This window comes from Pinus tabuliformis, chromosome 5_1, assembly GCF_031772625.1.
Source record: "Pinus tabuliformis cultivar Carrire ecotype Pingquan chromosome 5_1, CPIR1, whole genome shotgun sequence".
NCBI classification, from domain to species: Eukaryota; Viridiplantae; Streptophyta; class Pinopsida; order Pinales; family Pinaceae; genus Pinus; species Pinus tabuliformis.
The window spans coordinates 67,198,064-67,215,470 of NC_142305.1; the positions used below are offsets into that span (position 1 = coordinate 67,198,064).

Consider the following 17,407-nt stretch of genomic DNA (forward strand, 5'->3'; position numbering starts at 1 on the left):
GCAACCAGTCATTTTTCAAAGAAGCAAGTGAAGCATTAAACAAATCTTCATTTACTCCAATGTTACATTGTGCCTCAATATAGTGAGCGGATTCAGGTGCTTTACCTTTCTCTGTGTCATCAGTTTTACCTTTCTGCTGATTTCTTCTCTGCTCAATCTTGTCCCATGGTAGCTTGCATGTAGAAGCATCATGTGATCCATTTTGTTTGCAGCGAATGCAATGCAGATCTGCCTTTTCTGCTTGAGAATGTCTGCCCCCCCTGCCTCTGAAGTATCTTCCTCTTCCTCTTCGTCCAGCTCTTCCTCTTGTAGAATCTTGAGCAGGATGCTTTTCTTTATGAGCAAGGCAAACAGTCTCTTCAGAAGATTCAGGAACTGTTTTCTTTCCAAAGGCTTTCTCTCTTTCATCAAACTTTTTCACAAGAGACTCAAAGGTTATGTCTTTAAGATTTCCATTTGCTTGTAAAGACTCAAGATAATTGGAGTAGGTAGGATAGAGTGCTTTGAGAAAGGAAATAAGAGAGATATCCAACTCAACCTTAGTGGATTTAATATCATGCATTATAGACTTTATTTCAGATGCAAGAGCAAGGGGATCATTATTTTTCAGTTCAAGAGTGAAGAGTTTAATCATGAGCTGAACAACTTCAAGTGCAGAATGTGAATCATAGAGTTCTTTCAGCTTTTGTAAAGCTTCAAAGGCAGTGGAATAGGATGAAATATGACGACTTACTTCTTCATTTACATATGCTGCGATCAATGCATAGGCTTTGCTGTTCTTGTTTTCCCAAATGACAAGTTCTTTATCTGATGTAGGCTGCACAGGGTCTTTGTCTTCTTCTCCGACACACACTCCTTTCCACAGCTCATTGTAGATGGGGGTGTGTTTTACCATCCGAGACCATTCAGAATAGTTCTCCTTGCCAGTGAGAACTATTCCGACCATAGAGATGATTGAATGCATTCTGTAAAGAAAATACTTCTGCTTGATAAAAAAAAATTCTACAACTCCCTCTAATGTGTGACAGAAGGCATCAAAATTTCATTGAAATATTATATCACTTTATGCTTCAATACAACATTACCAAAAATAAAAAACTGTGCAATATCACTATATCACCTCCACAAATGCTTTGATATATAAAATGTTCTGACTGATATGACTTTGAATGCTTTTGAAAACTGCTTATATAACCCCTTTGAAAACTGCTTACAACACAATACTTAAAACTGCCATCATAAATACATATCAACAACACAACATTATAGCGCCATTAAAATCATCTTTCTTGTCATTCTCAAACTTTTTGAGATGAATCAGGTTTAAAGTCATAACAAACTGCGCAATTACACTGCATAATCAAACTGCGCAAACCAGCTACCATAATCAAACTGTGCAAGTCATTTGGTTCACCCATCCGTTTCGGATTAGGTGTCAACAAAATCCTACTCTTGATGTTTAGGGTTTGTTGATGAAACCCTAGCTTTTTAGGGTTTGGTAATTTAGGGTTTATGGAAAAACCCTTGTAATGGTTAATGTAAAATCCTAGTAATGAAATCCTAGACGTATGTGCTTCCATATATTTGAAATCCTAGCTTGGTTGAGTTGTTGTATATCTAACATTAGAGTTTTGGTGTTTGTGTTTAACAAAACCCTAGTAAATATTGATAATTTGATATAAGTTTCTAAGGCTTGATAATAAAACCCTAGGTATAGAAATGTTTTGATTATGATTGAAACGCTAACTCGATATAGTTGCTGACATCCAAGGCTTTAGTCTTAAAGATGGAATCTAGGGTGTGTGATGATTGTGAAAGATGTGGTTCAAGATATGCCCTAAGAAGAAATGATTCGATCTGCAATCTACAAGTGAAGAAAATGTGCGAAGAACTGAAGGAAGAAAGTAAAATCATAAGAAAGGACGAGGAGACATATGTGTAATCTAAGGAAGCCAAAATTTATGTCACACATGCAAGAGATCTGAAGTATTGCAGAGCTAAGGGTACAGGGAGGATACAAGGACAAATTCCTATTGGATTAGTTGAAGTATTGATTTGAGGTCAACTCTCTTTGGTGATTTGAAGGAAGATTCTTAAAGGCTGACTTTGTGGGTGGAGGAGAGTCTGTGTCATGGTCAATTAGGTCTTGGATTGTCTCACTTTGAATTGGTTCTTCTAGTGGAAGGAGTTTGACTGGGTTTTCCCCTTCTAAGGGGTTTTTCCTTGGCTTGGAGCCTATCTCTGGTGTTCGCTTTATTGTCTTTGTGATCTTCTTGTTGGCATTTGTCTTGATGATGGAAAGAACATAATAATGAACTAATCTAAATATCACAAGAACTTGTCAAAAGATCAAAATGAAATAAAGTTAAATAACTCTAATCTATATTCTGCCCTAGATTTCCAACAAAAAGGTTGTGCATAATACTATATAATATAGCTTGTTATGCATATAATCTTGAACCAAATACAAATGCTAATAGTGAATTTTGAATTCTAATATATATATATATATATATATATATATATATATATTATTGCCATCTCCTACCCACCATGCCCTAAAAAAATTGGGGGTGTGCTCTAGCTGTCTAGGGGACTTGTCCCTCCGTCCCCGCCATTCCCTTGTCCGGAAAACCAATGCAACATAGGAAATGAGAAATGAAAAACGGTTTTTAGAGTGATATAGGTAGGACATGGCTAGGGCATATCTCGCGCTCAGGCCATGTGCCAAACACATGCCCTAGTGTGTTTATGTCCAGCATGTGGAATATGGACATGAAGGCCCCGGGGGCAGTATCCTATTCAAATAGGTAGGACATGGTTAGGGCATATCTTGTGGTCAGGAGATGTGCCAAACACATGTCCTAGTGTGTTTGTGTCCAACATGTGGAAAATGGACACGGAGACCTTTGGGGTTGTATCCTATTACTTAGCTTGCTATGCGACAAGCTAAGTCACAGGACACGTCCTCCAAGGTCCCGTGTCCCGTATTTAACGTGCCGGACACGAAAATGGCCCTAAAACGTGTGGAAAACGTTTTTCATCGTGTCCTGTAAAACGTAAAACATATTCGCCGGTTTTCGTCGTGTCCTTCATCTGGAAAACGCGTATCCCATTGATCGAAAACGTTTCCCTAACGTTTTCCTCTGGTTGAATACGTACCCCACTAAACCGTGTAGTTTAAAGCCCACGCAATGGATTTTTCCGGGGTCTTTTCGTCGTGTGCTATCGTGTGGAGCTGTTGTGTGTGTGGAGCTGCGAGCTGTTGTTTGAACTGAGTTTGGAGCAGAGTGTGGAGCCGATTGTGTTGTGCAGCGTTCAAGAAAACCGGCCCATAAACCCGTGTTCAAACTTCACGTTTTATATATATATGATTGATGGGGTTTATCCTTTCTAAGTTATTTATGTTTCGGCTTGCCCCATTTCTGAAATCTGCAAACTCAGAACTGTTCCTAACCCTCCATTACTTAATAACTTCTGAGAAATGACCTATTCTTCAGGTCGCCGGCTTTGATGAGTTTTACAGATGTGTTATTTGTTCTCGTGCTGCACGCATGTTAACAAATAACAACTAATGTGAATGTGCAGTTCTTCCATTTACTGGTATATATATTAATATTAATAATAACTGTTGTCTGTGGATAAGACTTTAGTTCATTCATTTGGCTTGATAACTACAAGAGATTACAATTTATTGGCATGTCTGGTAGCATGGACATGCTGCAGTGGAAATCTTTTATTCAACCTTTGATCTATAGCAAACTTGCATTCCATGAATATTTCGCTGCAAATTTCCCATGTTATATTACGAGCCAATTCTGCCATTAGTTACCTGTTCCAGTGTGTTTGTAGATCTTAACATCTTTTCTATATATTTGTTGACACTTGACAATAATTAGAGGTTGAAGCAGTGAGCTTGATAAGAAATGACTTGCTCCAATGAGCCATAACAAGTATCTAAGACAGCTTTGTTTTCTATTGAGGGGATTTTTTCCTGAATTTCACAACAAAACGGGTTTCAAAATTCAACTAGTCTTGTCCAATGACCATTTAAAAAACAAAAAATTGGGATGGGGCTGTAGAAGCCAACAATAGCATGGTAAAATAAAGAACTATGCATTGCACAACAGAAGATATAATTGTAAGGTCAATAAGCACATGTAGGTTGCATATATAAGGATAAAGGTGTAAAACAAGGGATGACAATCATGAAAATATCCAAGGCATAGGTATAAAGAGACCAATAAATGATGAAGAAAAAGATAGATTTACAAAACAGAAAACAATATGGATAAAAAACTATATTTCGGTATATATATATGTATATTTTTTTATTAAATATATATAAAACGTGTTCCCCGTGTCCTGTTTCCAGGTCGCTGCGTTTCGTATTGAATACTCGTATTTACGTGTCCTCCGTGTCATGTCCTCGTGTCATGTGACTTAGGCGACAAGACAGCTTATATCAATGCCAAAAACTGACCAAGAACGTATGCATAGGGCAGTAATAATAAAATGACAATTATCTTTGGCATCTCCAAATAGCAAAAAATTAACATAAATTTGAATTTGAACAATAGATTCCAATTACAAAATGCCAAAGAATGCAATACAAATAGAGCAATACTGCAAAGGAATAAATCAATTTCCTTAACAAGGGTTTTCCACAAGTAATTCCCTGTGATCGTAGATAGAAAGATTATTTTGTTTATAGGTACTTTAAAGTTTATCTAAACTATATTCATTCCTATTCTCATAGTTGTTGCCATCATTAGTGGATCCTTGACTCCACTTGGCCAATGGATTTGACACTATTCAATAATCTTCCAATCACTCCATTTATAAAGCCACTTTACTACTATTGCTAAACCTACTTCTCCATAATCACCTTGAGCCTTTGTATAACAAGCATTAGCAATCAGCCCCAAGGGTTAGCTCAGTTGGTCAAAATCAGTGCCTTGTCGTTCGAGAGGTCACAGGGTCCATTCTGCCCGAAGCCCTTGGGGTTAGGCCTTGCTAGTGGGCCGCGGGGCTAGATTCACTTCGGGGTTGATCAGCCCAGATTTTTCCGTGGATGTAGCGACCACTCGTTGACTAAGGTGTCCGTGAACCACAACCCAAAAAAAAAAGAAAAAAAAGAACAAGCATTAGCAATCCTACTTTAAGGAAGTCCCTCTTGAGTTGTAGAAGAGCCAACCTAAAGTGTGAATAGGGTTGATGAGGTGACATTGGCCTCCCTCTTAGTTGCCCATAGGCTAGTATCAATCTTTTAGACTTGTACTTAAAGGTGCTAGTCTGTGAAGTAACACTGTAAATTGAACTAATGCTTTGAAGAGGGTGAATACAATTTGATCCCTTATGAACTATAATTTTTCAAATGATTATGTTTCTTGATTAGAATGAGTGTGAGTATGAGTTTATTTATTTTTGATACGTTGATCTTGTCTTGCAGCAAGCACTACCCTGTATTCAACAAACTTGGCATTATTCCAACAGACACACTATCAACACTAGATCTATAGTATCCTAGCTCATCTTGGAGATTTTTTTGCACGTTGATAATCTGACATTTGATTCATGGAGGGGATTACATGTTGTTTTTATTGGACAATAAGCCCTCATTACACAAAGTCCAAGGATTGACCATTTTAATTTTTAACCAGAGCTAGTTATATATCACTTTCCAAATTGAACAGCATAATGTTAAGTTCGAGGCAAAATATTATCAGTAGCTTGTTATTGTGGTTCCATTCATAGTTTTGCACAACAGTTTATATATGCAATAATCAATATATCAAAAGGACATTTATAAGAAACTGGACAACAAGTAAAGGAGGATTTTCAAGATGTTTTATTTCAATACATAAGCATGATATTGGTTTTGACTGCTCACCACTTTCAGCGGAGGCATAGGATTTGGAACAGACAGCATAAGCTCTTCATTCCAAACTGGGTTTAAATTGCTCCTTATGACTCGTGTCTTTACAGTCTGCAGAGAATTAACAAGAGGCAACATCCCCAAGGTATATGGATATAGTTTCTGATAAAAAGACCAAAAATATGCTTTTTATGTATCAAAGCAAGATGGTAGAAAGACATCGAAAACAACTCACTTGATGCCCAATTGTCAGCACAACATAGGGATCACTAGTAATCATGTCCCGTACAGCAAGGTTTGTGCCTTTCACAACTTTGATTTTTAGCAAACCTAGAAACTCCACCATACCTAACTGTTGTGTACCAAAAGGTTATTTCATGCATATCAACAATATAAAAAAGTAACTTTGTAAGAAAGAAACATTAGTAACAGCATTAACTGCTTGTACCAGTGAATTTCTTTTCATCTCTTTATTCTCTGGTTCTCTCTTTCTCCAGCTTTTTCGGAAAGCATGACTAAGTCCAGAAAGACGAGAGCCATGGATTGTCTTGCCTGTGGGTTTTTGCTCCAGAATATGGCCCAAGCTGTTGCTGGAAAACCTATATTGCACTGATGAGCTGTGGCTTGAAGAGGACGATGAAACTGTACGTAGGCTAGGCTTTACAAATTCTTGCAGCTCATATTTGTGCCTGCACGGAATTGATATTCACTTGCTTCCACTTCTAAAAATGTATCTGCTAACATAAGTGTCCAATAACCAAGTAGACATATGTACGTGAAGCAACTTACCTAATAAAATTAGAACGCTTTTCAGATGATGCCTCTGGTCCAGGTTTCTCAAAATTTTCAGGAAGAAGAGCTTCATATATTGCATTTGCAGATGCATTTCCACCAACATCAATCATAGCATCAACTTGGTCACTCGTCCACTCATCTAGTGTCACTGATAAGACCTGTGGCAGAAGAAACCAAATGTTGAAATTGATAAATATCCATAATCCCAAAGGGTTGTAGGACCTCGACCAAAACTGTCATATAAAGTAAAGTGAACTATCCATCTACAGTATTATTCAACGACCCTTTTCTATGTAAATACTTGCATTATCTATAAACATTAAAAGTTATGATGTAAACTCAGCACTTTGACATGAATCATTTAAGCGGTATTACCCTAGGGTTTAAGAATGCCAGTAGAGTCAATCAGATTTTTGGGTACCACCTGAGGATGTCATTTGCTTCATTCAGATTTTTGGGCATTTTCACAGTTCCGAATGCAGTTCACGGTTTCCAAGGCAATGCACCTGACTCAAGGCAGACCACAGTTCACAGACCACAGTTCTCAAGGCATTGATTAAAATTATTGGAGTTATTTTTCGCCGTAGTCTAACGAGACTGCTTTTTTTCCCTGAAAATTATGGAAATTCCAGCCATATTCTGATAAAATCCGGCAGGGATTTTTGTAAATCCTAGTTACAGCGGTCAAACTTGAAGATTTTAGGTGCCCCAAAAGTTTTTGATGGTGCTGAATCCATTTCCACCATCAAAAACATGATTCGAACATTGCCTCTACAAGATTTTTTTAATTTCTTTTGCCCAGATTCCAGCCACTTTTGGCCGTCTGGGCAATTCCTCTGCCTCCATAGACGACTCCCTATTTTTCATGTGCCATGCCAAGTTCAGGTTTTGGAATTCTCACCTTATTCACTCATTTTGAGGCATGTGTCACAACATTTGATGAGACATCCCTCTTGGAGATGGCATTGGGGATTTATTGTGGCACGTGTAGATGTGTTGGGGCTCTCCCATTAACTTGATTGGAGGAGTTTGATTCCCCTTGGAGACTTCACCCATTGCTTGCTGGAGCTGATTTCAAGGCCGTCCACTTCTAAAAAACTATTTCATTGCTTGTTGAGCCTCTTCTAATTGGAAGAATCAAGTGCCCACAATAGAGGACCCTAGGGGATTCGCATTGCACATTTAAGGAAGGTTTTTAACCTTGCCCAGGAATTGTGGAACTGCTGTGGAGGGGCTTCCCTTTGGATGGGTTTATTTCATGATTTTTAGGATGTCTTTCACCAAGAAGACTTGTAATTGTATGGCCACATTTGAGGAACACCAAGAGTCTTCTATTACGCGTATTGTGGAGTTTGTGGAGCATCTATGCACTTTGGGGGACTTTAACAAGTTTTATACGTCATTTTGCCTTTTCAAGGTTGGAGATCAATAATTAAGAATAACCACCTGAGTAAGCTAGTTCAGGGAGAAGAATAAAATATGAGATCTATACTAGACAAAGAAAGAAATTTAACTAATAATTTTTCTTAGATTTTTCACTGTTAGATTCCTTTGGAAACAAACAAAAAATAAAAGAATTTTGATTTTAGGGCTTTTGGTGTGTTGAAAATATGTAGCTGCAGTCAGTATTTAAAGTCAACAAAGCCAATATTAAAATTAATATTTTATTGCTGTTCAAGTCAGCCTCAAGCTTACAGGTTGGCCCCACCTCTTGAAGGGGTTTGACCCTTGGTCAAAAAACCCATTCAACTGGACATGTATATATTGGCAACTCGATCTCCTCATTTGGCATCATCACACAACCAATTCGGATCTGTTCTAAGGAGTATCTGATCACACATGCGAAGGGAAGAAGAAGATGAGTTTGACCAGTGAAGTTGACCTCTCTATTCTCTGCTTTGACCAGTGTTGACTTGGACTATTCTGCTGCTATTTGACCAAATCTTTGACTGTTTTTGGAGGCAGAATATTCCAGGAATCTTTGATTGCCAGTTGACCAAATTTTGGAGCAGAATATGGACTGTTACCAAACTTTGACCACAGGTCAAAGTCAACAGTTTGACCAAATTTTCTGTAGCAGTTACAGAACCAAAATGTGGCCCTTTTGACCTCAGTTGACCAGAAGCAGCAGGGCTTAAATTTGGCCTCTTTGACCAGATTTGACTTTGAGCAGAACTTTGACTTTCTCACTCCTTTGACTTGGAATTTGTTATTCTCAATGGGATGATATGTTGACTGGATTTCAGATGTACAAATTGATTTGAATTGGACAATTTCTCATAAGAAAGGTTGTTGGGTTTTCCCAGCATAAATTTTGTCTCTTGTGCATTTTATACCACCCTACTGCATTTATGGTTGAAATTTTCTGTAGTGTAATTGCTTAATGATCTGAATGTGTCAAATAAGTAATTGTATCATTGGAAGTAGTTATCTGGCAGAAAATTTGTTGTTAGATTAATTGCACTATAAAAATCAACATGGTATTAGAGATTTGGTGAAGGAAAGGGTATTGAGATCACTCTTAAGAGACCACCCTCTGCAATCTGAATATTGTCCAGATTTGAATTATCTTTGACCTAAGTCACTCTGTTTGGTGTACAAAATCCTTGAAATTCGAAGTTCGCCAAACTTTAATGTCTAGAATTTATTCATTTCAGTTCACCGAACATCAAAGCAAACACAAACGCAAATCTGAGCTGAACTTGAACACGAATTCGAACATGAACAGGATAAAAAAATCACCTTAAAATTGATTAAATTCGGCTTCATGTTCAAGTAAATCTGAGCAGTTGATAATTTAAAAAAAATCAAAAATCAAAACCCTAAATGTACATTGTTGTCTGTGCTCACAACCTCACACTCTACTCTTGACCCCGGTGTGCTGACAGGCACAGCCACACAGCGACGGCAAATGCGTTATGCAAGTTGACTTAGCTTGCAACTGTGATTCTTGGAAAATAAAAATGCAAACAGTCCACAACATTGGCCTTCTATGCTGGTGTTTGTTTTCAATTCAGCCAATGTATGTCTAGATTCAATGTACCGTTATGCATGCGGGAACACACAAAGAGTTGAAAGATCGCCCCACCTTTGTCCAAGTTGCAAAATGTACCTGGCTTATCTGGGTGCAATGAAGTTTTTGGTGATATGAACTTGATTACCTCTGGTCACAAAGTCATAGGAAGACAAATTCTTTAGAAGTATGGTATTTGTGATCTAGGACCCAAAGCCTTTACGAACAGAGACCTGAGACCTCAATTATTTATATTGAGTTGACATCTCGGTTTTGCCTCACCTTGTATTAAAAAATATCATGAGGATGGTATAGTGACCAGCTATCTAGACTCAATGATTATAATCATATCTTCATAATTTATGAGTTGAATACATCTTCCTGAAAATAAATTAAGAATGGGTAATTCTTTATTCTGAGCCCTTACATGAAACACGGTGATGAAGACAGGAGAAAAGCTCTAAAGAATCGTCATTCAGGTTCATGTTCTAGCTAATGTTTTTGTGTTTATGCATATACCTGAGCTTCCAAATGTCCAGGTGCATTAGACCTAGTCCTAATTATATTTCTTCTGGAGTTCATTTTCAATGTGCTCAGTGCACTACTTTTATTTAATGCATTGTTTACTCATATGAGTGGCATTCTTGGTTTTACTACTAACTGGTATCTTGAAAATGATTTTTTCAAGAATATGGGGCCAAAATTTCTAGTATGTCAAACTTAATGCCAAACTTTATAGCCAAAATTTTAAGTTTCGAACTTTATTCGAACTTCGAAGTTGCTGAATTCGAACACGAACACGAACACGGTGACTTAGTCTATGACCATGGGTTCCTATACTAAGACAAAGAATAAGTTGGAAGGTGCCTCTAACTTTAGGGCTTGGAAGCAATGTTACATTTATCGTCGGGGGTCCAAAATTTTAATTATCTTCAATATCGGGTAAAATATCGGAAATTGTCGGGAAACTTAAAAAAATACAAAAATAATCATTTTTTTTCAAATTTTTACTTCTAAAACAACATCAACATCAAACAAACGCATCGCCACATAAATATGAAAATAAAATCGATATATCAGATGTATAAGATGTCAAGTGATAGTAGATACTAGATACATCAGATATCGATATTGAAATATGATATTTGTCCTAACTCATAAGATCTAAAAGAATGATATCATATCATATCCAAACAAAAATAAATGTATCTCATGAGATGAATCATGGTAATCAAAACAACGACCTTCCCCTTGTTTGCTTGATGGAAAATGGTCAATTCATCCTCAACAACGTTATCAGAACTAGACCAAAAGATTGGTCGACCAAAAAATACATAAAATATTCAAATTTTTAAAAGAAAATATAATTCATGTGCATCCATATGAATCCAAATTATTATACACAAACATGCAAACTTTCTCATGTAAATAACAAGGGCGCATATAACCAAAATATCACCGGGTGTAATCCATATCTGAATCGAAATAGATCAATAGAGAGGCTCTAAATGGCCTCTAAAATCCAAAGAAAATCATGTTACAACAAATAGCTACATAACATCGAAATCATTGCCAATATTGGGATCATATTCATCAAGGTCACCCAATAAACATTAAATTAAGATAGAAAAAGCTTAACATCCTAATTGTTGAAAAGTGTAACTAGGTTTGGTCTTCATAATGACATGTGTAATTATGATTTTATGTAATTGATGTAAAGAAGAAAATAAAATTATTTTTGTAATGCTTGTCTCATGGGTTTCATGAGCAAGGAATTTTATTTTTAGTTAAGGCTCCCATTGTGAGCCTTTAGGATTAGTCATCATGTCATAAAAGTCTATAGAGTCAATGTCAAAGATGAAAGACCCATTTGGGTATGTTACACATTGTAAAAGAGAATTTATTTGTGTCATAAGCCCTCCAAGACCTTGTCACAAACATCCCTTGAAGTCGGCTTACAAAAAGAGAATAAGATGATTTCCAAAAGGCATGTTGGCTTAGTCTCCAAGTCAAGTCGGCTAATTTACATGGGAAAACCACTATTAATAGGCAACTCGACCTTCATCCTAGAGACAAAATTCGGTCATGCATCTGAAATACATTAGGAAGTGCAAGAAAGGGAGATATAGAAGCCTCTCATCTAGTGCAGGAAGGAGGAGGAGAATCTGAACTATTTTGGCACTATTCTTGGTCACTTTTCCTCGCATGTGTGACAGGTATTAGGGTTCTGCAGTAGGGTTTCCTCAGCTAGTGAAGAAGCCAAGAAGAAGGTCTCTATATCATCATACTTACTAGCTGAGGTCACAAGGATAAGACTCCTAGCCAACCGAAGAAGGAAGGCATCTCCAAACCACTCCAAATCAGCTCACACATGTTGATTGCAAGGGTATAGATAGGCCGAGAGTTGCAGGTTTGTGGAAGAAGGCCAAAATTCAGAGTAGCCGAAATTAGCAGTGTTAGAAATCAGTTTGACTACTGTTGACTTGGTCAAGAAGAAGAAATAGTAAAGAAGGGTTTGTGACTTGGTCTTGCAGAGGTTGTGTCAAGGGTCTTGGTATTCGTCATATGAAGTCTCTATAAGAAGAAGAATTTGTTTGGGTTTTCCTCTCAAATTGGAGAGGTTTTAGCCCTGGTTGATCGCCTATATTATGTGTCTCTTCTTTATTGTTTATGCATTGGTCGCTGTTTGATGAAGAAAAACACTATAATAATCTAAGTAAAAGAGAAGATCCTAATCTAAAGAAGTAAAAGGCATTCACAAATAGTTATCATTAGAAGAGAAATCACCTAATTGATATGCCCTAGATTTCTCAACACTAATCAATAATTTTGCTTGAGTGAAGTGTACATTTTTACTAGGGTCATGAAGCAAGAGCTCAACAGTGAATGCCACCAACATCGAAGTACATAGAAGGCTTGGTGATCTTGATTAAATGTTAGCTCCATACCCTCGTACATCACCGAATCCAGCATTAACATTGCAATCCTATCGATCTTGAAATCCTTAAGAGTGTTATGTTTGCTGGATTTTGAGTGGCATCTAACATTCTTCTTTCTCCATATGAAATCCAACGAGGTCAAAACCACTCTCAAACATCTTGAGTCAATTAATGGTAATATTAAATTCTTAAAGTAAAAGTGACATTTTCCTTTATCTTTCATTTTCATCTTTTTACTTAAATTTTTAACATTACCATTAACTATTAGGGTATGTATCTCATGAGATGAATTTTGGGAAAAGAAAACAATAGATTTATCCTTGTTTGCTTGATGGAAATAGGAAGAGTATCCTCACAGCGCAATCCCCTAAATCACTTTTTAAAAATTAGGGCTATTTGTTTTTTAAATGGCAATAAGTTGAAATTGACAAAAGGGCGATAATTTCGAAATTATTGCGATAATTACCCAAATTATCACGATAAATTAAATTATTGCGATAAATTCAAAACAGGGAAATTATCGCGATAAGTTGTGGCAATAATATTGGTGAGGGGTAGTTTGGCGATAATTTTGATATTATTGCAATATGTGCAAGATTGATTTATAAACCCTCATTTGCATAATTGGTTTTCCCCACATTGTTTTCCAGGGACAATTTGTCCAAAAGTATCAATATCTATTTTATGTGTTGTTTTCTCAATCCTTGTGGTTTATTAATTGGTGAAATTTGTAGCTGTGTTTTTATTCAGTGTTTGCAGTAAATTAATTTGTTGGGACAAATAATCATTTAAAAGATAGGTGAATAATTACCAAATTAACTCCAATAGAATTTTTACATTTTCTTCCTTGGAGCTATGACTTTGTCGAACAAGCTACTAGGGTAAATAGTAGTTTCAGATTTTGGAGTTGCCGAATGAGGATCTATGTTTTCGTCTTTAGGTTATTGTCACCAAGGTTTTATTAAATCTTAGACTTTAGATTACAAGGAGGTTGACTGAACTCCTCGATAACAACACCAAAAATTTTGTCACAAAATCTGTCAGACCTTGTGAGGGAACTCACAAGGCAAGGGCCAGACTCTATGGCAATAATGAAAGATTGACATTGTCACCTCAATAATCTTCCTCCTACCATTTAGAGGAATTTCACCACAAGGGAGACTTCCCTTTATTCACCTATAAAGATTTTCCAATTCGATGGCTCAAGGTGATATGAATAGCCAGGGGAAAGGTACCTTAAATATGAAATAGGCTCCTCTATAAAGGAACATGTATTCTAACTCTAGACTACCTAAGGACTACTACAAGCTAAGGCTTATTGATATGGAATGATAAAGGACTATCTAGACATGTAGAAGTCAAAGGAAGGTTTTCCTTAATGATTAAAATCAAGAAAGGGAAAACTCTCAAATAGGGTTCAAGTTGAAGCTTGACTAATGATTAGGGTTTTTAAAGCACAAAGGAGTTTCCAAAGGATGACGTCAACTTACTTAGGAAGTATTAGCACAATCAATGCTAGATTTTGTGTTTAAAACCTTTATGGATGCAAATCTTGGAATTCCATCCACAAACATCCACTCAAACTCACCCTTCATGGGAAATTGGCCCTATAAAAGCCCTAGCAGCTTGCCTTAAAAAGCCTAAGAGATATAAGAAAAGAAAAATATTTAGGTTTTAATAATTATTTATCAACACAACCATGGTCAGTGCCTATTTCTAGCGCAAATGGAGGTTTAGGGCAAATTTTAAAGGAAGATGAAAAATGATTGGAATAAGGGGTGGGGTGTAATAATTTTCTTCTTGTAAAACCCTAGCTATCTTTTTCTAGGAGGAGACATGAAATATAGAAGATGTACCATAGGAGTTCTTTTATAGGTTTCAAGGAAGAATAATTTTAACATACAAAATTTCACCAATATTTCCAATACACAATATGCATTTATTCCAATACACAATATGCATTTAGTCATGGAACATTTAGAAACCCTGGCATATATTCATTCACATGTAAAATATAGAAAAATTGGCAATAAACATACAAATTCCTCCAAGAAAGCATTCTTTCAATCCTAAAAAGACATCTCCAATGCAAAATCAATCTCCAATATAAAGGTGCTCCACAAAAATCACATTTTTACCAAGTAGTGAAATAGACAAGGCAATTGGCACTCTCTCTAAGGAGGCCAAATTCACATGTGTAATGATGAAAAGAATAAGTGGAGGTATCCTCTATTTATATGAGGTCTATCCCTTCACTTTTACAGGATTTCAGTTTCTGATAAGACAAGGGGTCACAAGCCAACCCCATAGCTCAAAACAATAAAATAATGTCGTAAATGGTCACACATGTGGATCAATATCCTCCAAAAGCATGATGTCATCTCATTTTTGAGCAACAAATCCCACGTCAAGGTGTGGAATAGGCTAAGTAGAAGCCCCATTGTCATAATCAACCCAAATCTTAAGGGGAAGACTCAAGAAGGGCCTCAAAGTGCCTCCATGTACAAAAGTCATGCTCTAGGTGCCCTATGTCACTCTCTCAAGGGCAAGATGGGTGACGTGGCACTGTCTCTCTCCAACATTGGGGTTCCAAGAGTGAGTGAAAGTCCTCCTTTTGTCATCCTTGGGATGACAATCATCATCTGGACTGTGGAACAAGCAACGCCCATCAAATGGTGTCAAGGCCGACTTGGGTGTGTCCTTGGTCAACAAGGTACAATATCAAGTAAATCCAATGCCAAGCAAGATGAACTCAACATTTCATCGTCTGTGGGTACTCTAGGTTGTCAACCATCATATGGAATTGTCAAAGTGCCCAACGCTCTGGTCCAGAGAAGCAACACTGCATCTGCACGGTCCTCGCTACTCTCAATAAGGTGTAAAACAATCTGGGCATGTTGTGTAGTGGAGTGATGAAATGTGCCCACAAAGGCCTTTATTGCTGTGCAAAGAACCACTTGACAAAATTATCTCAAGACCAAGTGAAAACCACTAATCATTAGGGACAATCACCATAGATGGATCATAGTGTACCATACTTAATTGTTAAGGGCATAATAACACTTCAAATTGAGACCACCTTCAAATATCTAACTAGACCAAGTCCTGTAAAAGTGTTCCCTACTTGTGTTAGGGAGTCAACCCTATTAGATGTTTCCATCCCCTACGTGGAGGTGGCATGTACTAGGTCAACCCTTCAATCCATAGGTGCTTCTGATAATAGTGGCAATGGAGGGGAAGGATTTTAGGGCAAGGTGCCATTGCCATTGCATTGTTGATTTCTGGTAACATCGGATGTGCTCTCAGCTTAAATATTTTTAGGGAGGCTAGGACAAAGGTATTCCAGAATACCCAAAAATCGTTTTGGGAAATTCCACCCAAAGATAGTTTTATTAAACTAATTAATTATTTTTAAGGGGTGCTTAAGTCTAAACTTAGGAAATTAAAATAATTGAAGGGTATTAATCAAATTGGGGGTGAAACTTCTAGAAGAAGACGAGGATCAAGCCAAAATGATCTGAGCCATTGATTAGAATCTAATCTGGGTCGTTGATTGATCAACGTGAGGATTATAAGAAGAGGCTTGATGGGCATTTGGAAGATATATCGAGTGAGAGATCAGAGATTGATTTTCTTAAGAGAGCAGCGCCACAGTTGCCGGAGAAGGTGATCGAGGAGATTTATTGTAGTGAGGGGTAGGGATAATTTTTTGGAGGAAGTTTTCCTGATCCAGAGGGTGCAAGGTAGAGAGGGAAAAGAGTAGTCCGAAGAGGTAGCACTGGGCCATGTAGAGGTAGCATAGAGCTATGCTATGGCAGCATAGAGCTTCAGAGGGAGTCCGTATTTCTGCTGGGGAACAGTGCCAGAGCCGGGGTGTGAGATCGGAAGGCCAGAGGGCTGAAGTTTCCAGCGAGCAGAGGATCGAGAGGAGGTGCAGCGTAGTCCCAACAGTAGTGACATAGTACCTGCGTGGGCATGATGCAGTACTGCGCAGAGACAATGCAGAAGCTCATCTCCAACGCAAATCAATGACAAATTTCCTAGTGACAAGGTGAGATCATCTCACTATCTTTTTGTCTAGTTAGATCTTTGTATTGGATTGCCACTTTGGGCAATCGAAGAATTGTACTAAGAAATTACTAAATAATAATTCAAATCCTCAACTGCTGCATCGGTTTTCCCAAGTTGGGATTTTCCAGGGACATTTGTCCAAAAACAACGGTGTCACTTGTGTGTGCTATTTTTTTCTTGTTCAGTTCTTATTTCCACATATTATTTAATTTGTGAAGATTGCAGTTGTATTTATTTCGATGTTTACCATATAATACTGTAAATAACTTGATTTAGTAGGAGAAATATAATCAGTTTCTACAGTAGTGATTTGGGGATTCCAAATTTTCACATGGTATCAGAGCGTAGGTGAAGCAAAAGAGTAGTCCAGAAGAGCCGAGCGTTGAAGAGAAGGAGGGAGATCGAAGTGCTGTGAAGGTAGCAGATCGAATCCCCAGAGGATTGTGCAGTGCAAGCCAAGAGGGCAAGATTCATGAGGAAAATCTCTCTCTGAGTGAGTTGACAGAGAGGTAAGATTTCTAGTTCGTGATTTGTCAGTGGCAGAGGGACCAGCGCAATATAAGCTTCAGCGCAAAGCAGTCTTTAGGTGGGACGCAGTTTTCTACAGCAATTGCTGTGGCAGAAAAACGTCAGAAGGAAGGCGACACATTTTGAGGGAATTTTTTCGTTAGAGAATTCCTAGCTAGGGAATTCAATTTCTCAATTTATGAG

The 17,407-nt window shown here is 37.5% G+C and overlaps 1 protein-coding gene across 4 annotated transcripts in view; it reads right to left on the bottom strand.

Annotated features, from left to right (window-relative positions):
- The window catches only part of LOC149163480 (ADP-ribosylation factor GTPase-activating protein AGD12-like), a 210,658-nt gene that overhangs the window by 21,088 nt on the left and 172,163 nt on the right, over positions 1-17,407 (bottom strand). For all 4 annotated transcript variants that reach the window (XM_089431744.1, XM_089431745.1, XM_089431746.1 and 1 more), the window contains 4 exons: positions 6,668-6,831; positions 6,327-6,567; positions 6,114-6,230; positions 5,894-5,989 (listed from right to left, as the gene is read on the bottom strand). In XM_089431744.1, the coding sequence (XP_089287870.1) occupies positions 5,894-5,989; positions 6,114-6,230; positions 6,327-6,567; positions 6,668-6,831 (618 nt within the window). The remainder of the gene's footprint in view (positions 1-5,893; positions 5,990-6,113; positions 6,231-6,326; positions 6,568-6,667; positions 6,832-17,407) is intronic.